The sequence below is a fragment of the Acomys russatus genome, chromosome 6, assembly GCF_903995435.1.
Source record: "Acomys russatus chromosome 6, mAcoRus1.1, whole genome shotgun sequence".
In the NCBI taxonomy this organism is placed as follows: Eukaryota; Metazoa; Chordata; class Mammalia; order Rodentia; family Muridae; genus Acomys; species Acomys russatus.
The window spans coordinates 38325620-38344540 of NC_067142.1; the positions used below are offsets into that span (position 1 = coordinate 38325620).

General features: G+C 38.8%; 1 protein-coding gene across 1 annotated transcript in view; it reads left to right on the forward strand.

Moving 5' to 3' along the window:
- Positions 1-18921, forward strand: part of Dennd1b (DENN domain containing 1B) — a 204839-nt gene that overhangs the window by 138943 nt on the left and 46975 nt on the right. Inside the window, exons 14-15 of the mRNA XM_051147519.1 lie at positions 4145-4270; positions 12562-12663. Of these exons, the coding sequence (XP_051003476.1) occupies positions 4145-4270; positions 12562-12663 (228 nt within the window). The remainder of the gene's footprint in view (positions 1-4144; positions 4271-12561; positions 12664-18921) is intronic.

Genomic DNA, 18921 nt, shown 5'->3' on the forward strand with positions numbered 1-18921 from the left:
TTGTAGGGATCACAATCTCACAGCAAACTCCCACTTCCTCTTCCCTTTACGGTCTTTCTGACCCCTTTTATGCAGTGATTCCTGAGCCTTGGAAGCAAGAGTTGTCTTGTAAATAAATATATCAGTAGGGAATAGCCTCCACAATTCTGCATTTGATCAGCTGTGGTTTTTGTAAAGGTCTCCATTTGTTGCAAAGAGAAATTTCCTTGTTGCGTCGTGAGAATAGCACTTATTAATAATGCTTACAATGTAGTTAGGTATTTAGGTGTGTCAGTGCAGTGCTGGTTTTGCTACCTATGACCCAGTTGTCCCTGGGTACTAAAGCATGGTATGCACACCCTTCCTACTCTCACAGGGTTATCATGCCATGCTGGTCACTGTCATGACACTTTCATCCTTTCTTTTTCCCATGATTCTGAAAATAAAATTGGAATATCTAGATAAAACAGTTATTTTTCTTTATCAGAATGATGCTGTAGAAATGAAGAGAAAAGCCTACTGTTTTTCAGAAAAACACCCTGCAGATTTGCCCCATCCCAGCCTCCTTGCATGCTATGATGCACACATGCTATTGCACTCTATTTGTATCTGTTTGCTCTGTTTACTTGTAGATGTCTCTCTTTTTATTCACAGTCATTTCAGTGCTAAGAGGGAAAACGTGGACAGCTGGTGTCAATATTATTGATTTGGAAGTAAACTCCCAGTGCTGAGATCCTGCTTCTAATACTAGGAACAGCTACTCGGAGGCCCCAATTCTCCTTGTATGAAGGGAGTCTAAAAACTTTAGAAGAGAAATAAAACACTCATTTCTGAAGGCTCTTTTTTTTTTTCATTGAATATTTTTGACCTGTGTAATCTACCTATATCAAAAAGATAGCTACATGTAGAAAATTATCTAAAAATAAAGTGTAGTATGAGCTGTGATGTAATCTTTAGCAAATGAGGTGAAGTTTCCTAAAGAAAACCTGATTACTACTGTTTCACTATAAAAGCGCCATGACCAAAGTTCTAGATGTTTTTCTGAATTCAGTTATACATTAATGTAAGTTTTACAAGTTAATAGGAAAATGTACATTTATTTCATACCTAAATGTAAAAGCTTTGGAACTAAAGTAGAAAATGCAATTTCCCAGAGCAGATATTGCAAACAGTTCAGAAGAGACACCATCAGATTATAGATTAAAAACTGTTAAAAGCTAATTAGCACCAAAGGGCAATGGTAACCAGTGTTGATTTACGGCAGTGATCTAAAGGCCAGTGAAAACAACAAGGTGTGACACAGTGGGGTTATGTTAATGTACTTATTTCTAAAATGGATTTTAAAAAACAATTTCATTTTGATAGACTATTATTGAACATCCATATTCACTCATAGAAATCTTGAATTCACCTGTCCCTCTGGTCCCTGGAAATCAGATATAGTCACAGTTATGGCAGTCTAGAAGAAGCAAATAAAAAAAAAATCTTTGCGAAGTACTGGATATTTAAAAAATAGAAAAAAATTAACACATTTCTTGCTGGGAAATCTAAGTCTCACATATTTCTATGTATTAGATAGGATGGTCACTTCCCATAGTACTTACCAGGAGAGACACAATGGGAGCCACACAGGTCAACCATTACAAATCTTCTAGAAAGCTCATTCATAAATTCAAAGAGTAGGTGAAATTGATTTACTGATGTATTTCAATAAACGCTATACTCAAAACAGTGTTTCAAAATATACTGAACATAAAACATGCTGTGAGGTTTCTTTGTATGCAGAATTTTCTAGGTATAAGGTCGGCTTCATATTTGCAGCACATATGGACTTGGACGAGAACATTTATTTGCTCACATGGTTGATGGCTGTCATTTTGGAAAGCATAGTTATAGAACAGGAATTTTCCTTTTTCTTTCCTTTCTTGTATTCTGGATATCTACAAAGAGCTCCAAAGCAATCAGAAAGTGACTGGCTGGAGAAGTAAAGGATGTGCCCTCATTTGATTGCAAAGGGCTTGGTGTTCTGGCTACTTTCCAGGGTAGCTCTGGTGGCATTTGTGCACTCCAGGGCATGGTGAAGGAAAGGCAGGAGTGTGTGCCACCTCCGCATTCCATAAGTGTGTGCCGGCTGTCCTAACAGGACTGTTTCCTTGATTCATGAACAACTGACTTGTCAGTTTTACTAAAAAGTACAACTTGAGGAACTTTATTTTGCAAGATACAAGGCATGACTTTTATAAATAAGTGGATTTTTTTTGCCTTCAAATTTTCTGTAGAAAAGATGTTTTAAAAACATTCATTTAGTTTTTATAATTGTATTAACCATTGGAAGCATATTCCTTGTAACGTAATCTTATGGGAAGATTAATAATTGAATATGTATTTTGATATTTATCTCTACTTTTCTTTAAATGTAGAAAAATAACATTTCAAAGCAGAATAAAGACTATAAATCTGTAGTGTGTTGAACTGCATTATTGTATGAATATGTGCATTACCTAAATTGAGGTTAGATTTTAATCATAAAAGCTCTCTCTGAAATGGATCTGGTTTAGCACTTTGTGGCTAAATGAATTAGACTCTAAACTTTTATCTGAATCTGTGGAGCTTGGATATAAATTGCAAAGATCACAGCTATGGGGAGAAGACCTATACCACAAAGGCCTTTCTGCATAGATTATGAATACCATAACTCAATAACTTTTCAAAACTATAGTTATAATTGGACCCAATGGGGGTCTGTTTCTTTGATGAGATCACAGTAACTGTGACTTTACACTGGAAAATGTCACTACTGTGAAGGTTTATCACCTGTAGAGCTGGTCTTTCCTCTGGTGCTGTGTTCATTTCTCATTAGCATTATTCAAAGTTTAGTTGTTAATTAGGCTCACACTTCAATTACAGTCATCATCTACAAGAGAAGTCAGAACTACTTGAATAAAGAAATAAAAACATTCCCTTCTGCACGTATGTAAAGGATAAATGGTATTATTTTATTACCTGGTAGTTTATAGAGATAATATGTTGTGTTGAGGGAGCAATCCAGTTAAAATTTGTCTCTTAATTAGTTCTTATTTGTATAAGAAAATAGGCTTCTGATGCAGCCTCACATTTTTCTACTTCAAACACTGAAGAGGAATGTATATGGAATCTGCTGTTTTCAGATGAACAGACGATAGTTTTGTGTTCTAGTTGAAAGTAGTTAATGAAATGAATACAGAAGAGGAACACCCCAAGAATGAGCTCACTTAACCCAGCCCACACGCGCCTTTCCTAGTGCATTCTAAAGTGCATAGCACTCTGAATTAGAAAACAGAATAGTCATGAAATATTGCAGTAATTCAAGAACTTTTCAAAATTTGCAGGTTCCCAGAAAAAAATTTCTGTTTTCAAACATTGATATTTTGTTTCAGTTGCTGATCAATGTGGCAGTGACATAGAACTCCAGTGTAGCGTGTGGTGCTGAGAAATAGTGCACGACTTTATCTCAGAGTAGCCACATAGGGAAAGCAGACTAGTTCCTATCGTGTGCCCTGACTTGTTTCATTTATAAATGAGAATATGAATGTTTTTCTTAGGAGAATGTGATGGAATTTAGATGAGACAAGGTAGAATTAAGTGTAAGGAGTATTACGTAATGTTTCATTCATGATATGGTCTCTACAAATTTATCTCTTCTCTCTTTTTTTCTGTTAATGATAAAAAGAGAAAATTATTTATGCAAATGATACTATCAAACAGGAAATAAAATTATAAATTATCTTGAAGGACTCATAACAAATAACAGTGCACAATAAAAGTGAATGCTCCTGAACCAGCTTTATCTCCAAACAAGTAGACACACGTTATAATTGCTAAAAACCTGCAGAAAAGTGCCTCACAAGCAGTTTACTGTAAATAATTAAAGCTTATTTATGTCAAGAGGCCTTGGGAAAAAAAAGAGAGCATGAACCAATTTGCATTAGCACATTGCTATCCTCTCCTGCTCTCGTTTCAATTAACAGAGCAGCAGGTGCTCTGTGCAGCTAAAAAGATAAGCTATCTGGGAGGAGGATGGATTTTGGCTGACCTGCAGACACTGTGCTTTGCCTGCTGATTGGGTTCGTACCTCGCTGTACCAATTTCTGAGGTGTTAATTTAACTGTTCCTCTCTGCCATGCAGGTCTCAGCCTTGAAAAATAAGCTGAAGAAGCAGTCCACAGCCACGGGAGATGGAGTGTCTCGGGCCTTCCTGAGGGCACAGGCAGCTTTGTTTGGCTCCTACAGAGATGCTCTGAGATACAAGCCTGTAAGCATCCCTTTCATCACTGCTCTGTTTTTCCACAGCCCCTAGAATGAGACAAGAAAAAGCAAACACCTTAATATTACAGCTTAAGGAAATATCGTGGTTGTCCTTTAAAGCTCAACAAAATGTGCTTCAAAGCTTATTCTTGCTCAAGCTCATCAGCATCTGTTTCATTGCCATTAGCAAATATTCCCCATGATCTTTGGCCTGTCACGTACGTAAAGTTCTAGAGGTGGAATATTTACTTTTGAGTGACTTGATAAATTATGTTCGAACACCTAAAATCACTTACCTGACTTTCTTCAAGTCACCAAGAAACTCACTAGACAGTAGAACTAAATAGCTTAGTTAGGGCAGGTACAAAGTGAAAGGTAAGGAAATTAAGACTTTAAAATGTGGTGATATTTGGTTATTTACTGTCTTCCTTGTTCATAACACACTCTGAAATGAGCTTGCCTACTTAGCATATCTTGCCCCATCTTGCCATTTACTCTAATTCTCTAAAATTATTGAGTTACATCTAAGAATTTAGCTGGTCCAAAATGGTGGACGTCAGCACATTTCTTTCTCTCTGCAGCATTCATTAAAGCTGCTAAGCTGATTTTATAAAACATTTCTACAAGACCATTCCACAACCAGATGACTATGTTGGACATATGTTTTTACACATGGGTTTATGTTGTGTGTATAGAGGCATGCATGTGCCACAGCATTCATGTGGAAGTCAGAGGACACCTTCAGGTGTCATTTCTTTCCATCTGCTATGTGAGTCCTGCAGATTTAGCCTCAGGTTCTTGGGTGTGGTGGCAAGACCCTGTTTCTGACCCAGATGTGTGCACTTTAAGGGTTAAATACATTGGGTTAATAAGGAATACAGAAGCCTGCCACTGATAGAAGTCCATTGTTAGATTACCTTTTAACCCTTACTCTGTAGAATATTTGGAAAGAGAGAACCTTTATGCTTTCCTGGTCTGTCTTCACATTTGATGTGCAAACCTGTTGAACATTGTGAGGAAATAACAAACATGAATGTGTAATATGCTTTTTAATCTGTCTTCTGACTGAGTGATTCCCATCATGTAGTTTTTACACATTTAAGGGGCTTTTGAGCTATTGGAAGGAGTTTTTAAGTGGATAAATATATATACCTCCTGTCTTTAAAGAAACATGTATATTTAGTTCTTATGTTGTGTTTGTCACTATAACAAAATGCCTGCCAAAATCAATTATTAAAAGAAAAGATCTGTTTTGCCTTGCAATCTTGGAGGCTTAAGCCTACAGGAAGGGTGAAGGTGGTCCTGTTGCTTTTGGGAACCTGTTATAGCAGTACCAGATGATAGGAACCATATTGGTGAATGAAACTCATACACAATGATGGAGACGTGCGTGAAGGAGAGAAAAAGAGAATGGGCATGGGATCTTGATGTCCCAATCAAGAGCATGTCTCAGATGAACAGAAAACCTTCTACTAGGCTTCCATGTCTTCTCATAATGTTTTATTTTCTTCATGGACTAAGGTCTCTCTCCCTTTACCATTTTGGCCTTTGGGGGATACTTATCTCAATCATAGCACATACTAGTCTTCCTGAAGTAAATGTACATTTGAAGGTATTATAGATATTGTAAATGCCATACCTCATATATATATGTTCTGTGCAGAATCTTAAGTATCTCTTTTTTTGAAAGAATAGAAACAGTCATCTAAATGCAGTTAGGTACATTATCATTCAAATGACTCAACTCAAAGACAGGTGAGCTTGAAACACAAAATCATTTTTTATTTAGAGATTTAATTTATCAAAATCAACTTTTAAAATAGTGAGTATGGAAGGAAGCTTGAATATACTGCTTCACTTGATGTTTTTTGTTGTGTTTAAGGATTCCTTTTTATAAACTAAATTTTTACTTTTAAAATTTATGGGAGACTTCAAATGTGAAGAAACGAATAAGCTAAAGCAAAGGATTATGCTTCTAAAGGATTTGGCTTGTCAGTGTGTTGGTTGCTAGATAAGATAATGGATCCCACCACTAACAAGAATTGCCATTGAATGCAGTCTTCAATATTTATCCTTTAGTGTTTCATTCAGCACATAGGGGTATATAGATTTCTGTGATGCAGGACCCAAGCATCTCAAAAGCCATATTTCCAGTGCCTGTTGAAATATATTAACTAATCATACAGTATCTTTCCTATTAATAAGTCACATCTACTGTGAGTTTATTTATTTCACTTATAAATTTTCTCTTGATCCTTACTTCCTCCTTTGGTTTTCTACTCTGATATATTTTGGGACCCAGGAAAAGTTTTATTATTTACATGCCTTTATGATTCTATAAGAATCTTTAATGAAAACCTAACCTTTAAATAATCATCAGTACATTTAGATAAATTTTCTTTGTTTTTTCTTCTTGAAGTGTAACTCTTACTATTTTAAGGAATTATATTTATTAAGGAAAGCAATTTTTTTTCTTATTGTAAATAAAACCCATTGTTAGATATTGTCTTAGTTACCTTTCTATTTCTGTAACAAAACACTGAGACAAAGGCAACTTATAAGAGAAATAATTTTATTTATCTTATGACTTCAGAGGATTAGAGTCCAATGATGGTAGAACAAAGAACCAACTGACGGTCCACATCTTGATCCGCAGCCATAAGGCCGAGAGAGAACAGTAGGGATTAGATGAGTCTTGACATCTCAATTCCCTATCCCCAGTCATACACCTTCTTCTACAGGGCCACATCTTCCAATCCTTCCAAAACACTTCTACCAACTAGAGTCCAGATATTCAAATATGTGAGCCTTTGGGGACATTCTCATTCAAACTGCCACATTCCACTACCTGGCCGTTATAGGCTTGTAGCCATATCATAATGCAAAATATATTTAGTCAACTTCAAAAATCCCCACAGACTCACCACAATTTAAAAGTTCTAAGTCTCTTCTGAGACTCAAGGGAATCTCTTAACTTTAACCTACCATAAAACAAAGAAATCATATTACATACTTCCAACATACAGTGGCACAGAATATATCTTACCATTCCAAAAGGCAGAAATCTGGGCATAGTGAGAAAACACTGCAAGACTGGAACCCAGCAACACAAACTCCAAATTCTGTAGTTTCATGCCTGATGTCAAAAGACTTTTCCAGCTTTATTCCCCGCAGCATACTCTTCCCCTTCCGATGTTTCCACTTCTTCTATGCAGCTTTCGTTGATAGGTATCGCATGGGTCTGGCACCTGTAATATCTTAGGGTTTCCAGTGCAGACCAGGAATCTCATAGCTTCGTGCAATGGCCTCTCAGGGCCTCCATTCAGGGACTCCCATGTCACATTCCTGGACTCAGTGGTTTTTCTTAACCATGGACAAAGATTCCATAAACCCTTTATTCATGTATCTTTCACAATTCTTTCTTTTAAATGTAAGATTTTTTTCCCACTTCCTGAAAACAGACCCCTCCCTTCTCTCCTCCTGGTTTACCCTCTCATCCTCTTCCCACTTCCTACCTTCCCCTTCTTCTCAGAAAAGGGGCGCCCCCTCCATATCAACCCACTCCAGCACATCACCTCACATCAGGACTGAGTGCACCTTCTTCCATGGAGGCCAGGCCAGGCAGCCCCGCCCAGGGGAAGCAATCCAAAAGGAGGCAAGACCCAGCTATACCACTCCTAGGGATATACCCAAAACATGCTCCACTGTACAACAACGACATTTGTTCAACTATGTTCACCTCAGCTTTATTCATAATAGCCAGAAACTGGAAACAACCTAGATGTCTGTAAACTGAAGACTATGTAAAGAAACTGTGGTACATTGATACAGTGCAACACTACTTGGCTATTAAAATCAAGGAAATAATGAAATTTGCAGGCAAATGGATGGAACTAGAAAAGATCATCCCGAGTGAGGTAACCCAGACCCAGAAAGACACACATGGTATATACGATATAAGCAAATATTAGACATATAATACAGGATAACCATATTATAATCCACATACCCAAAGAAGCTAAGTAACAAGGAGGGCCCAAAAGAAGTTTCTTGAATCTTTCATGATTCTAAAGCCTAGAACCACGTGGTGGACACTGCCAAGGTTGATGACCATCTTGGGGCAAACCCTGGCACCCTTGAGTCACATCCATAGCAGCTTTGGTTTTTGTTTGTTTTTGTTTTTTTTTTAGGAGCAGAAAATGTCTTTGTTTTTTCTTTTCACAAGTTGGAACTCAGTGGGGTGAGTGGGGCCTCGCCCTGAGGCTCTCATTTCCTTTACTCCATTTCAGATCAGGCCTCTCTTTAGTCTTCTCAGTCTTTTTGTCTCAAGCCTTGGCTTCAACATTGCCTTTCCTAGGGCTGTTTTTCTCTTTAAGCTGCACATTTTCTGCTTCATTTACTCCACTTGTTCTTTTTCATGTAGACCTGCATGAGTTTGATAAGTAATGACTCACTAAGGTGTTCTCTGAGGTTTCAAAAGACTCTTCCTACCACCCCCCCAACCCTTGCCTTATGTTGTGATCAAGATGAGTCAATATTAGGCTGTCTTGAAGTCACCTCTACCAAGGAAATGAAGTCATCGCTTTATTTTTTTTTAATTTTTAATTTTTTTAATGAATTGATTGTTTTATTATCTCGTCTTCTTTTTTAAAATTTTTTTAATTAATTTATTCTTGTTACATCTCAATGTTTATCCCATCCCTTGTATCCTCCCATTCCTCCTCCCCCCCCCCCCCATTTTCCCCTTATTCCCCTCCCCTATGACTGTTCCTGAGGGGGATTACCTCCCCCTGTATATGCTCATAGGGTATCAAGTCTCTTCTTGGCAACCCGCTGTCCTTCCTCTGAGTGCCACCAGGTCTCCCCCTCCAGGAGACATGGTCAAATGTGAGGCACCAGAGTACGTGAGAAAGTCATACCCCACTCTCCACTCAACTGTGGAGAGTGTTCTGACCATTGTCTAGATCTGGGAAGGTGTTTAAAGTTTACCGCCTGTATTGTCCTTGGCTGGTGCCTTAGTTTGAGCGGGACCCCTGGGCCCAAATCTGCCTATCGTATTGTTCTACTTGTAGGTTTCTAGGACCCTCTGTATCCTTTTATTTTGCTATTCTCCCATGCGTCTCTCATTTAGAGTCCCAATAGGATGCCCTCCCCTCTGTCCCAGTTTCCTGGAAGCCCAAGGGGCATGTCCCACGAAGTCATCACTTTAAGTTTAGTCACAGGTAAATTCTTAGGATAAGTGCAGAAAGCAGCCACATTCTTTGCCAAAATATCACAAGTCCGTGGCCCAGCTGCTAATATTGTTCCTCTCGGAAACCTCTTGAGCTGAGCCTCCATAGTCCACACTGCTCTCAGTGTCACTGTCTTCCCAGTTCCTGCTAGGATGCTCTGTTAAAGTGTTCAACTCCCACAGTTTTCCACGTTAGTCCCTAAACAGCATTGTCAGGCCTTCCATAGCAACAGCCCCTCTCTGATACCAACTTCTGTCTTAGTTTTTTATTGCGGTGACAAAATCACCATGACAATGCAACTTACAAAAGAAATTATTTAATTTTGGTTAAACTTTCCAAGGACTAGAGTCCATGATGGTGGAATGAAGGAATAGGTGAGAACTCATATCTTGATCCACAACTACAAGAGAGAGAAAGAGAGAGAGAGAGAGAGAGAGAGAGAGAGAGAGAGAGAGAGAGAGAAGGTGTTCTCCCATATATCCCAATCCTTCTCAAACAGTTCCACCAACTGGGAAATAAGTATTTAAATCTATGAGCTTCTGAGACCATTCACATTTAAACCACCACCATGATATTATCTTCATACATGACCCAGTACCTAATTCACTAAAAGTGTTTGCTTGTTTGTTCTTATTTTATGACTTATTTGGTCATTTATATATGTGACCTATATATTTTCTTAGACATAAAATAAAAAAGGACCAAGTATAGAATCTATAAATACTTTATGATCGATTTCTTTCCATAAATATATTTGGATGTCCTCTGTTGAATAGAATACAGTTGGAAAGGCAGAATCCTCTACCAAGCTTTGATTATGAGTTCTTTGGCTAGGCATTGCTTTTCAAAATTTTGCAACTGAAGCCAGGTAGGGTGGTATACTTCTGTAATCCTAGATCTAGTAAAGCTGAGGCAGGAGGATCATCACTAGTTTGAGGCTTACCTGGTCTACACTGAGTTCCAGGCCAGCAGCCAGTACTACATACCAAGACACTATCTCAAAGATGTTAGGAATGTTTAGTTGTGGGCTAGTTAATTTTGTTAACTTAGATTACAAAACAGCTAGTGAGACATTTTTTGGTGTGTTTGTGGAAGCATTTCCTGAAGGAATTAACTGAGGTGAAGAACCATCCTGAACGTGGTTAGCACCACTTGGTTGATACCCCATTCTGCTGCCAGCAGAAGATATATTTGGGGACCTGTGAGCCATTGGTGCAGTGATCTCTGAGTTCCTGCGTGGCTGAGCTCAGCCAAACAATCTCCTAGGTGTCTCTGAGCAACTTGCCCCTGCAGTAGCATTCTGTGTTCAGGCATTTTTCTTTCAGACACTCCTTTTAAATGAAGGTTTCTAAAAACGAGTTTGGATCCTTTGATGAGTGAAGTCTTGACCTCAAGGTCCCTTTGCTATAGTCCCTGTTCTGTGACAGTCTCAAAGAATAAATAAAGTTTTAAAAAGTTGTACTAAAGTATTATTGAATGTTCAATTTCATTCATTCATTCAGTATTTGTTCTACTTATGGTGTAAGTAGATGTGATTCTGTCTCTAGTAACATGGATACAGTAGTCTATCTTCAACAGGATTGCCTTTCTTGGGTTTGTCATGTCACCCCTGCACTCCCTGATATAAGTTTTATGGAAGTAGTAAATATGGTCCACCTCATTTTTGTGATGGGCACTGGTAGGTGAGAACACCTGACAGAGTATTTCAGCCATGCCTTACAATTTGTTTGCGTTGTCCCTCTTTCCTAGCAGGCCTGCCCAAAAGGACTTTATATTGAAGGAAATCTTCTGAACATGTGTTGTCTCATAGCCACTAGCCACGAATGATGGCTGAGTATGTCAAATGGGGCAAATTCATAGACACTGAATCTTTTATTTCATCTGATTTTTATGTCTTATCCTAATGCCTACATGTGACTATAGCTGATTTATTTGAAAAAGGTAGCTGTGAAATGTCATTAATTCCATGAGAAAAGATGACAATTGAATCACACTGTTATTAGTCACTACTTTTATCCATGCCAGAGCCTGTTTCTAGCATTTTACTTACAGAGTCCTATAATCAGAGCACTGAGTCTCCTTAACATTTAAATTATAATCAATAGTTTTCAGAGTTCTAGCATGCTTTTTAAATCTGTGCTGCAACATTAGAATTGCCACAAAATTTATTCTAGTGGATGAATTGTCATTGGTCTCCACTTTCATTTTGAACATGAAATATAAACACTTACCTGTACACATGTCAAGTAGGTCAGTGGACTGTTGAAGTGTTGGGGGATCAGTGTAGTGAGGAACCATGTAGCCATATGTGTGTGACTGGAGCAAGTGGAGTCTGCAGGATGTGTCCTCATTGATGAGAGAAGGAGCATCTGGTAGAGCACCCATCAAACACTTCAAAGATGTGATTGCTTAGCATGAAGGCAGTTGCTAAGTGGAACATGCTAGAGCATTGTGTCAGGGATGTGTTTGCAGTTAAGTAACAAAATGAGACAATCGGCTTTACAGCAAAAATGTTGTTGGGTTGGAGAGATGGCTCAGCAGTTAGGAGCATTGAGTGTTCTTGCAGAGGACCCATTTTCAATTCCCAGCACCCACAAGATGATTCACGACCCCTATAACTGCAGATACAGGGTATCTGATGCTCTCCTCTGACTGGAAAGGGCATCAAGCATACATACATGGAGGCAAAACACTCACACATACAGTTTTTTTTAATTGAATAAATCTGATGTGAATAAAGAATGTTGTCCAACCAGCAAGAAAAGTAATTGTAGCCATTTTCAAGTTTGTCATGTATGCATGACACATGCTAACAGTGTCAAATCTTTGCATTGAGGTGACTTACTCTTTTCTGAGTGAGTGAAACTGAGGAGTTTTGAGAGTGTCAGGGGTTCCTGAGAGGAAGCCTGTTGCACAGGATTTTCCGTACACATTATTCCCACTATCTTGGGATGCTATGTTGATTTTGTATCTCATGTTCCCTGTGACCCTCAGTGTGTCTCTGAAAGAGACTAGTTCTCTCTGACTGACCTTTTATTGATGTCTTGATATCTTTCCTTCTGTCAAGGGCGAGCCCATCACCTTCTGTGAGGAGAGCTTTGTAAAGCACCGCTCCAGTGTCATGAAACAGTTCCTGGAGACTGCAGTGAACCTTCAGCTGTTTAAGCAGGTAAGAGCGAGCCCACACACTTTTGCTCTGTACAGAGATCGCTGCCACTCCACACAGTTCTGCCACCCTAAAACTACATCCACAGAAGAAATCCACGAACAGAGAAACGACCTTTCTGAATCAGGACGTTCTTCTTGTGTCTCTCATGTTAGGCTGTCTTAGTTCCTGTTTATGCTATCTAAACTTACTTATTACTATCTGGTTTTCTTAGTTCATGTGACAATTTTAAGTATGAAGGTACCTCTTTGAGTGCAGCATATACTCACACCCACACTGTGTTGTAAAGCCTTTCAAGGCACAGATCTAAACATGCAGTGCCTGTGCGAAGCACCAGACTAACAAAGCTGCTGTTGGAGAAAATGCTATTGAATTGACAATTACCTCCTCATTAGGCAAGCAGTGTGAGAAGGAATTAATGATTTTTATATTTTGATGAATTGAAAAAATAATCTGTGGCTAGAATATACTTTATGGTAATATAACTGTCATCTAAATAGTCAAGTTTTACTTAACGAGAGACATGTATGATTATAGGACTGTAATGTCTGAACTTCCTAAGATGAAGTTGATTCTTTGAGCTCGCTGTCTCTTGTTGTCACCAAGCTGATGTTACCTTAAGTGCTAGAACATAACAGTTCAGTCCCCATCTAATGTGTCCTTGAGTTAAGTGTTACTACCTCGTTTGTGTTTGGTTATCTATGAAGAAGCTATACCACATTCTAGTAGCACAAATGAGTTGTGGGCTATTGAAATGACTGGTGAAACAAAATCCTATTAAAGAAGAGTGTTGTAGTTAAAGGAGACATTTACCTGTAGGTTAGATTTAAGTGTAGAGAGATTTCTTGAACTGAAGAGCTATATGAAATAGAAGCCACCCAAAATACAGTGCATAGAGACAAACAGTAGATAAGGTAGGAGGTCAGTAGATACAGTGCATAAGGAAAATGTCCACATCACATGCAGTCCCAATAGGTAGGCTAGAAAACAGAGCAGACATAGTAGTAGCAAGTATCATACCTGAACCAATGAAATATTCCATTTTATTGATTTGCAAAGCTCAGTATACCCAAATTGAATAAAGAAGAAGGGATTTATATCTGCAAATAATATACTTCAGGCATGAAACAGTGGAGAATGAGACAGGGAGTTTTTGATTTAGTTTATGTGACATGCATGCGTTGCCTACAGATGCTAGAAGAGGGTGTTAGATCCCTGGAGCTGGAGTTACAGGAGATTGTGAGCTGTCCCAGAGTAGGTGTTGGGAAATGAACTCTGGCCCTCTGAAAGAGCAGCATGAACATTTAACTGCTGAGCCATCCCTCCAGCTGGGGAATCTTTTTTTTTAATGAATAAATTGTAATGCAGTAGAACGCTACAGCAGGGAAATGAATGAATTGTAGTAAAAAGTAAAAATGAATGATGTGAATGAAATATCACCAAAGCATGCACGTGAGTCTGTTAAGTACTTTTATATAGTGTTCAAATGAGCAAAAAAAATATATTTATGATATATGATTGTGACAGAAACCACAATGAAAGGCAAAAACAAGCTGAAGTATTATGGTCTTTTCTTAGAGAGAAGCTGTGCTGGTTAGGTTCTTTTTGTCAACCTCCAACATGCTAGACTCTAGGTTGTCTGAGAGGAGACAGCCTCAACTGAGAAAATGCCTCCATAAGATTGGCTGTAGGCACTTTCTTACTTAGTGATTGACGTGGGAGGACCCAGGCCATTGTGGATGAAGCCACCTCTGGTGGCTGGGTGGCCCTGGGTGCTGTGAGAAAGCAGGCCGAGCAAGCCAGTAAGCAGCACTTCTCCTTGGCCTCTGTATCAGCTCCTTCCTCCAGGTTTTTTCCTGGAATTCCTGCCCTACCTCCTAGTTAAGGGACGATAAGCTGTAAGATGAAATAAAGCCACTCCTCCCCAAGTTGCGTTTGGTCATCATGTTTTATTGTAGCAAAAGAATCTCTAAGTACAACGGCGCAGAGAGGAACCTTTAAGTCCTTTCGGCTTATTATATAATTGTATTTCAATTGCTGTATTTCATATTTGACTTGAAAACTTTAATGGACAAAACTAAATGTTTAGTAGATTCAGTGTTATGGCTTGATACATATTTACATAGACATTTGTGTGTCCACGTACAGAGTGTGATAATCACATTCTGCTAGCTAACTACAATCTGACATAGTTTTTTGGTAGTGAGCACACACAAAGTTTACTCAGCAAATTGGAAATAAACACTAAATTATCATGGACTGTGTTATCCATTCTGTAAAATAGTTCTCAGAAACGCCTCTTGATTAACGTGCACCCTGTGCTCAGCATCCTTGCACTCCTAGCCTGCAGCTAAGCAGTTTTGTTAACAAAGCATCAATTGCCACCTGCTTTACTTTATCATTAGCACCGACTATTGAGTATTTAGAGTCTATATTAATTTTTGTAGTAAATGAAGGGGTTTTTTTTTTGTCATGTCTCCAGTTTAGGCTTTAGTGGGTTATGTTTTTATTGACATTTGACTTGTAAATCCCTCTGGCCCTCTGTTTCCAAACCTGTAAAGTGAGTTAAACTTGAATCCTAAGCCTCAGATGCCTTTTGCCTCTTACATTACATAATACCATGAAATAAACACATAGCTTAGAGAGATGACAGTGGATTCCATTTAGATTAATTCCTGTTTAAAGAATAGATTTGGATGGAATCCCAGAAATAATCTTCAAATTCATGATTTTGACTTCACCATCTTTCTCTACATTGCAGGTTTATAAAGAGTAAAGCCATATTTTAAGTCCCTTTTCCTTTATTTGATATTACACTCATATAGTGAGGAAAGTTTTCTTTGTGTATTATTTATTACTAAATCCATGATTTAAAAAAAATTCCTTATGTACTTTCCAAGCTTGGGCTCATGGCTGAGCTTAGCACGTTAATCTTACAATCTAAATTTATCCTGTGACTTTAAGACATCCCCATGAGTCTAGGCCATCTTGACTGGCAGTGTAGATTATTGCTAGGAAATAGTAGACTAATAGTAGAGGATCTCTAATTTATATCCCTGACCCCCCAAAAGAAAAAAAAACACAGTTCACCTCATGCAATTGCTAATTCCCTTGATACAGAAAATGATAGGAAAGATTTCATTTGAAAACCTGTCTTTTATTAATCACCTAAAATCTTTCTTGTCTTTCATAAGCTAATACAAACATGTATTTATTCAACGTTTTTATATAACAAGTTCCTGTCAATGTATAAATGTACAAAGAGAGTGTATCTTTTATTAACTCAGTTTGTTCTTAGGCAGTTTCATGCATGTATACTGGCTTCTCTCAACCCTTTTCCCTCTGCCTGTCACCCAGGTCCACTCCTTCTCTGTACACACCTTTCTCTTGTGTTTACATCTGTCCGTTTGTGACCCACTGAAGTCTAGCCAGGTCATCTGTAATGGAGCCTGGTGGACTCAGCCACAAGTATCCATCAATAGCGAGAAGTCAGTAGTGAAGGACAGCACCACAGAAGCCCCTTCCTCATCCTGGGCTGATTGCTTACAGGGCCAGTGCTGTGTGACCAGGGCAGGACGCTATAGCACTTTTTTTTTTTAAATATAGGGAGATATCTCTATATTATAATGTTTACCATATTTTTTCTAAAACCCCTCTATAAAGTACAACACTGTGTATTTTAAATCAAAGACGTTTAAAATAATTTACTGGCAAAGGAGACACAGAGCAGGGCATACAGAACTTGGTGTTTGTCAAGTAGAATTGCCAGCTCTGTGAGAATTAACAAACCAAAGTTAACACTCATGTTCACCAAATCCACGTTAACACCCATGTTTGGGTCTTTTTGTTGAGAGTTCTAGTAATTTTCTTATTCATTTCTATATCAGTTTTCTTTCCTTTTTTCTTTTTCTCTTTTATTTTCTTTCATTCTTCCTTCCTTCCTTCCTTCCTTTTGAAACAGTTTCTCTGTGTAGAACTTCTTTTGTAGACCAGGCTGGCCTTGAACTCATGGATCCACTTTCCTCTGGCTCCCTATTGCTCAGATTAAAGGTGTGCACCATCACCTCCCCCTGCCTCTCTCTCTCCCATAATTTCATCTTTCGTCAGTGCATCTTGACCACAGTTTCACCTCCCTCCACTCCTCCCAGCTTCCCTCTCCCCTGGATCACTGCCACTCCATGTCACTTCAGAAAATAGCAGGTCTTCAAGAGACAACAACCAAATGAGACAACAATAACAACAACAGCAATAACAAAATACAATAAGACAAGGCAAAATCCCTCACACTGAGACTAGAGAAGGCAAATGAATAGAGGAAAAGAGTCCCAAGAGCAGGCAAAAGAGTCAAGACATACCTGATCCCTCAGTTAAGAGTCCCACAAAAATATCAAGCTAACAGCCATAACAAATATGAAAAAGATCTGGTCTGTCCCCATGCAGGCCCTGTGCTTGCCACTTCAGTCTCTTTGAGCCCATTTATGCCATGCTTAGTTGATTCAATGGGCCGTGTTCTTCTGGTGTCCTCTGTCCCCTCTGACTCCTACAGTCTTTCCTCCCCCTCTCTTTTGGGATTCCCTGAACCCCTAAGGGAGTGATCCAATGAAGATCTCCAATTTAGATTCTCTCACTCTGTATAATATTTGGCTGTGGGTCTCTGGACCTACTTCCATTTGCTGCCAGAGGAAGTCTCTCTGATGACATCTGGACAAGGCACCAATCTACGAGTATAGCAGAGTATCATAAGAAATCATTTGATTCCATCCATCCCTCTACCTACCTATCTATCTATCTATCTATCTATCTATCTATCTATCATCTGTCTGTCTATCTATCTACCTACCTACCTATCTTTCTATCTATAGACCAGTTGTGTTTGGTTTTGCCCTAGATCTCTGGACTATTCATTCTGTTCCTGGCCATCTAAACAGTGTCTGCAATGACCTTCCTCTATCGTTGTGGACCTCAAGTTAAACCAACCATTGTTTGGCCACACCCACAGGTTTTTCACTACCATCTTGCCCCAGTACATCTTGCAGGTAGGACAGATTGTAGGTCACAAGGTTTTGTGGCTGAGTTGATATCTACATTTTTCTTTCTATAGCCTATAAAATACCTTCAGAATACCTTCTCATGACAAAGAGACTAGAATGTAGGTGTGAAGGCTCCATGTAGGCACCAGCTCACACTCCCCAAGTTCAATGAGCTGTATGCGTGTTATCCTAGGCAATAGGGCCCTACTGTCAGTTTGCCAAGAGCAACCCTCTGTCCTAGCATCAGCCTGTGTTATTGATAGATCTCCACTGGACCACCCTCAGCCAACAACTAGCAAATGCAACCTAGTCCTGCCATTGAGAGACTGGCCTGGCTACAGTATACCCTCTTCCTGGGAGTCCTCACTAGGACCACCCTCATAGATTGCAGGAAGTTTCCACTGCACTAGGTTTTCCATTCTCCACCCTCCCCCACTGGCAAATCTATTCTGTTTTTCTTTCCTGGGAGCTCCTTGCATCCTCACCATAGCCCTGCTCATTACCTAATGTCTCTGGGTCTAGGGATCATAGCTTGGTTATTATTTACTTAATGGCTAATATCCACTTATAAGTAAATACATACCTTGTTTGTTTCTTTCAGTCTGGATCACTTCACTCAGGATGGTTTTTTTTTCTAGTTTTATCCATTTGCCTGCAAATTACATAATACTAGTTTTGTTTTAACAGCTGAGTAATGCTTCATGGTGTAAATGTATCACATCTTCTTTATCCTTTCATTGTGGGACATATAGGCTGCTACCACTTTTTGCTATTATGAACAAAGCCACAATGAGCATAGTTGAGCAAGTGTCCTTGTAGTAGGATGGAGTGTCCTTTGGGTATATGCCTAGGAGTGGTATAACTGTGTCTTGAAATAGACTGATTCCCAATTTTCTGGAGAAACTGCCATTTTGATTTCCGTAGTGGCTATACAAGGTTGCACCCCACCCCAGCAATGGAGGAGTGTCCCCTTGCTCCACAGTGTGGAGCTGTCACTTGTGTTATTGCTGTTAGCCAGTGGTAATGAGAGCTGTAAGATGGAATCTCAAAGTAGTTTTGATTTATATTTTCCTGATGACTAAGGATGATGAACATTTCTTTAAGTGTTTCTCAGTTATTTGAGATTCCTTTGTTGAGAGTTCTCTATTTTGATCTGTTACACACTTATATTGGATTATTTTTTTATATCTGGGTTCTTGATTTCTTTATATATTTTGGATATTAGACCTCT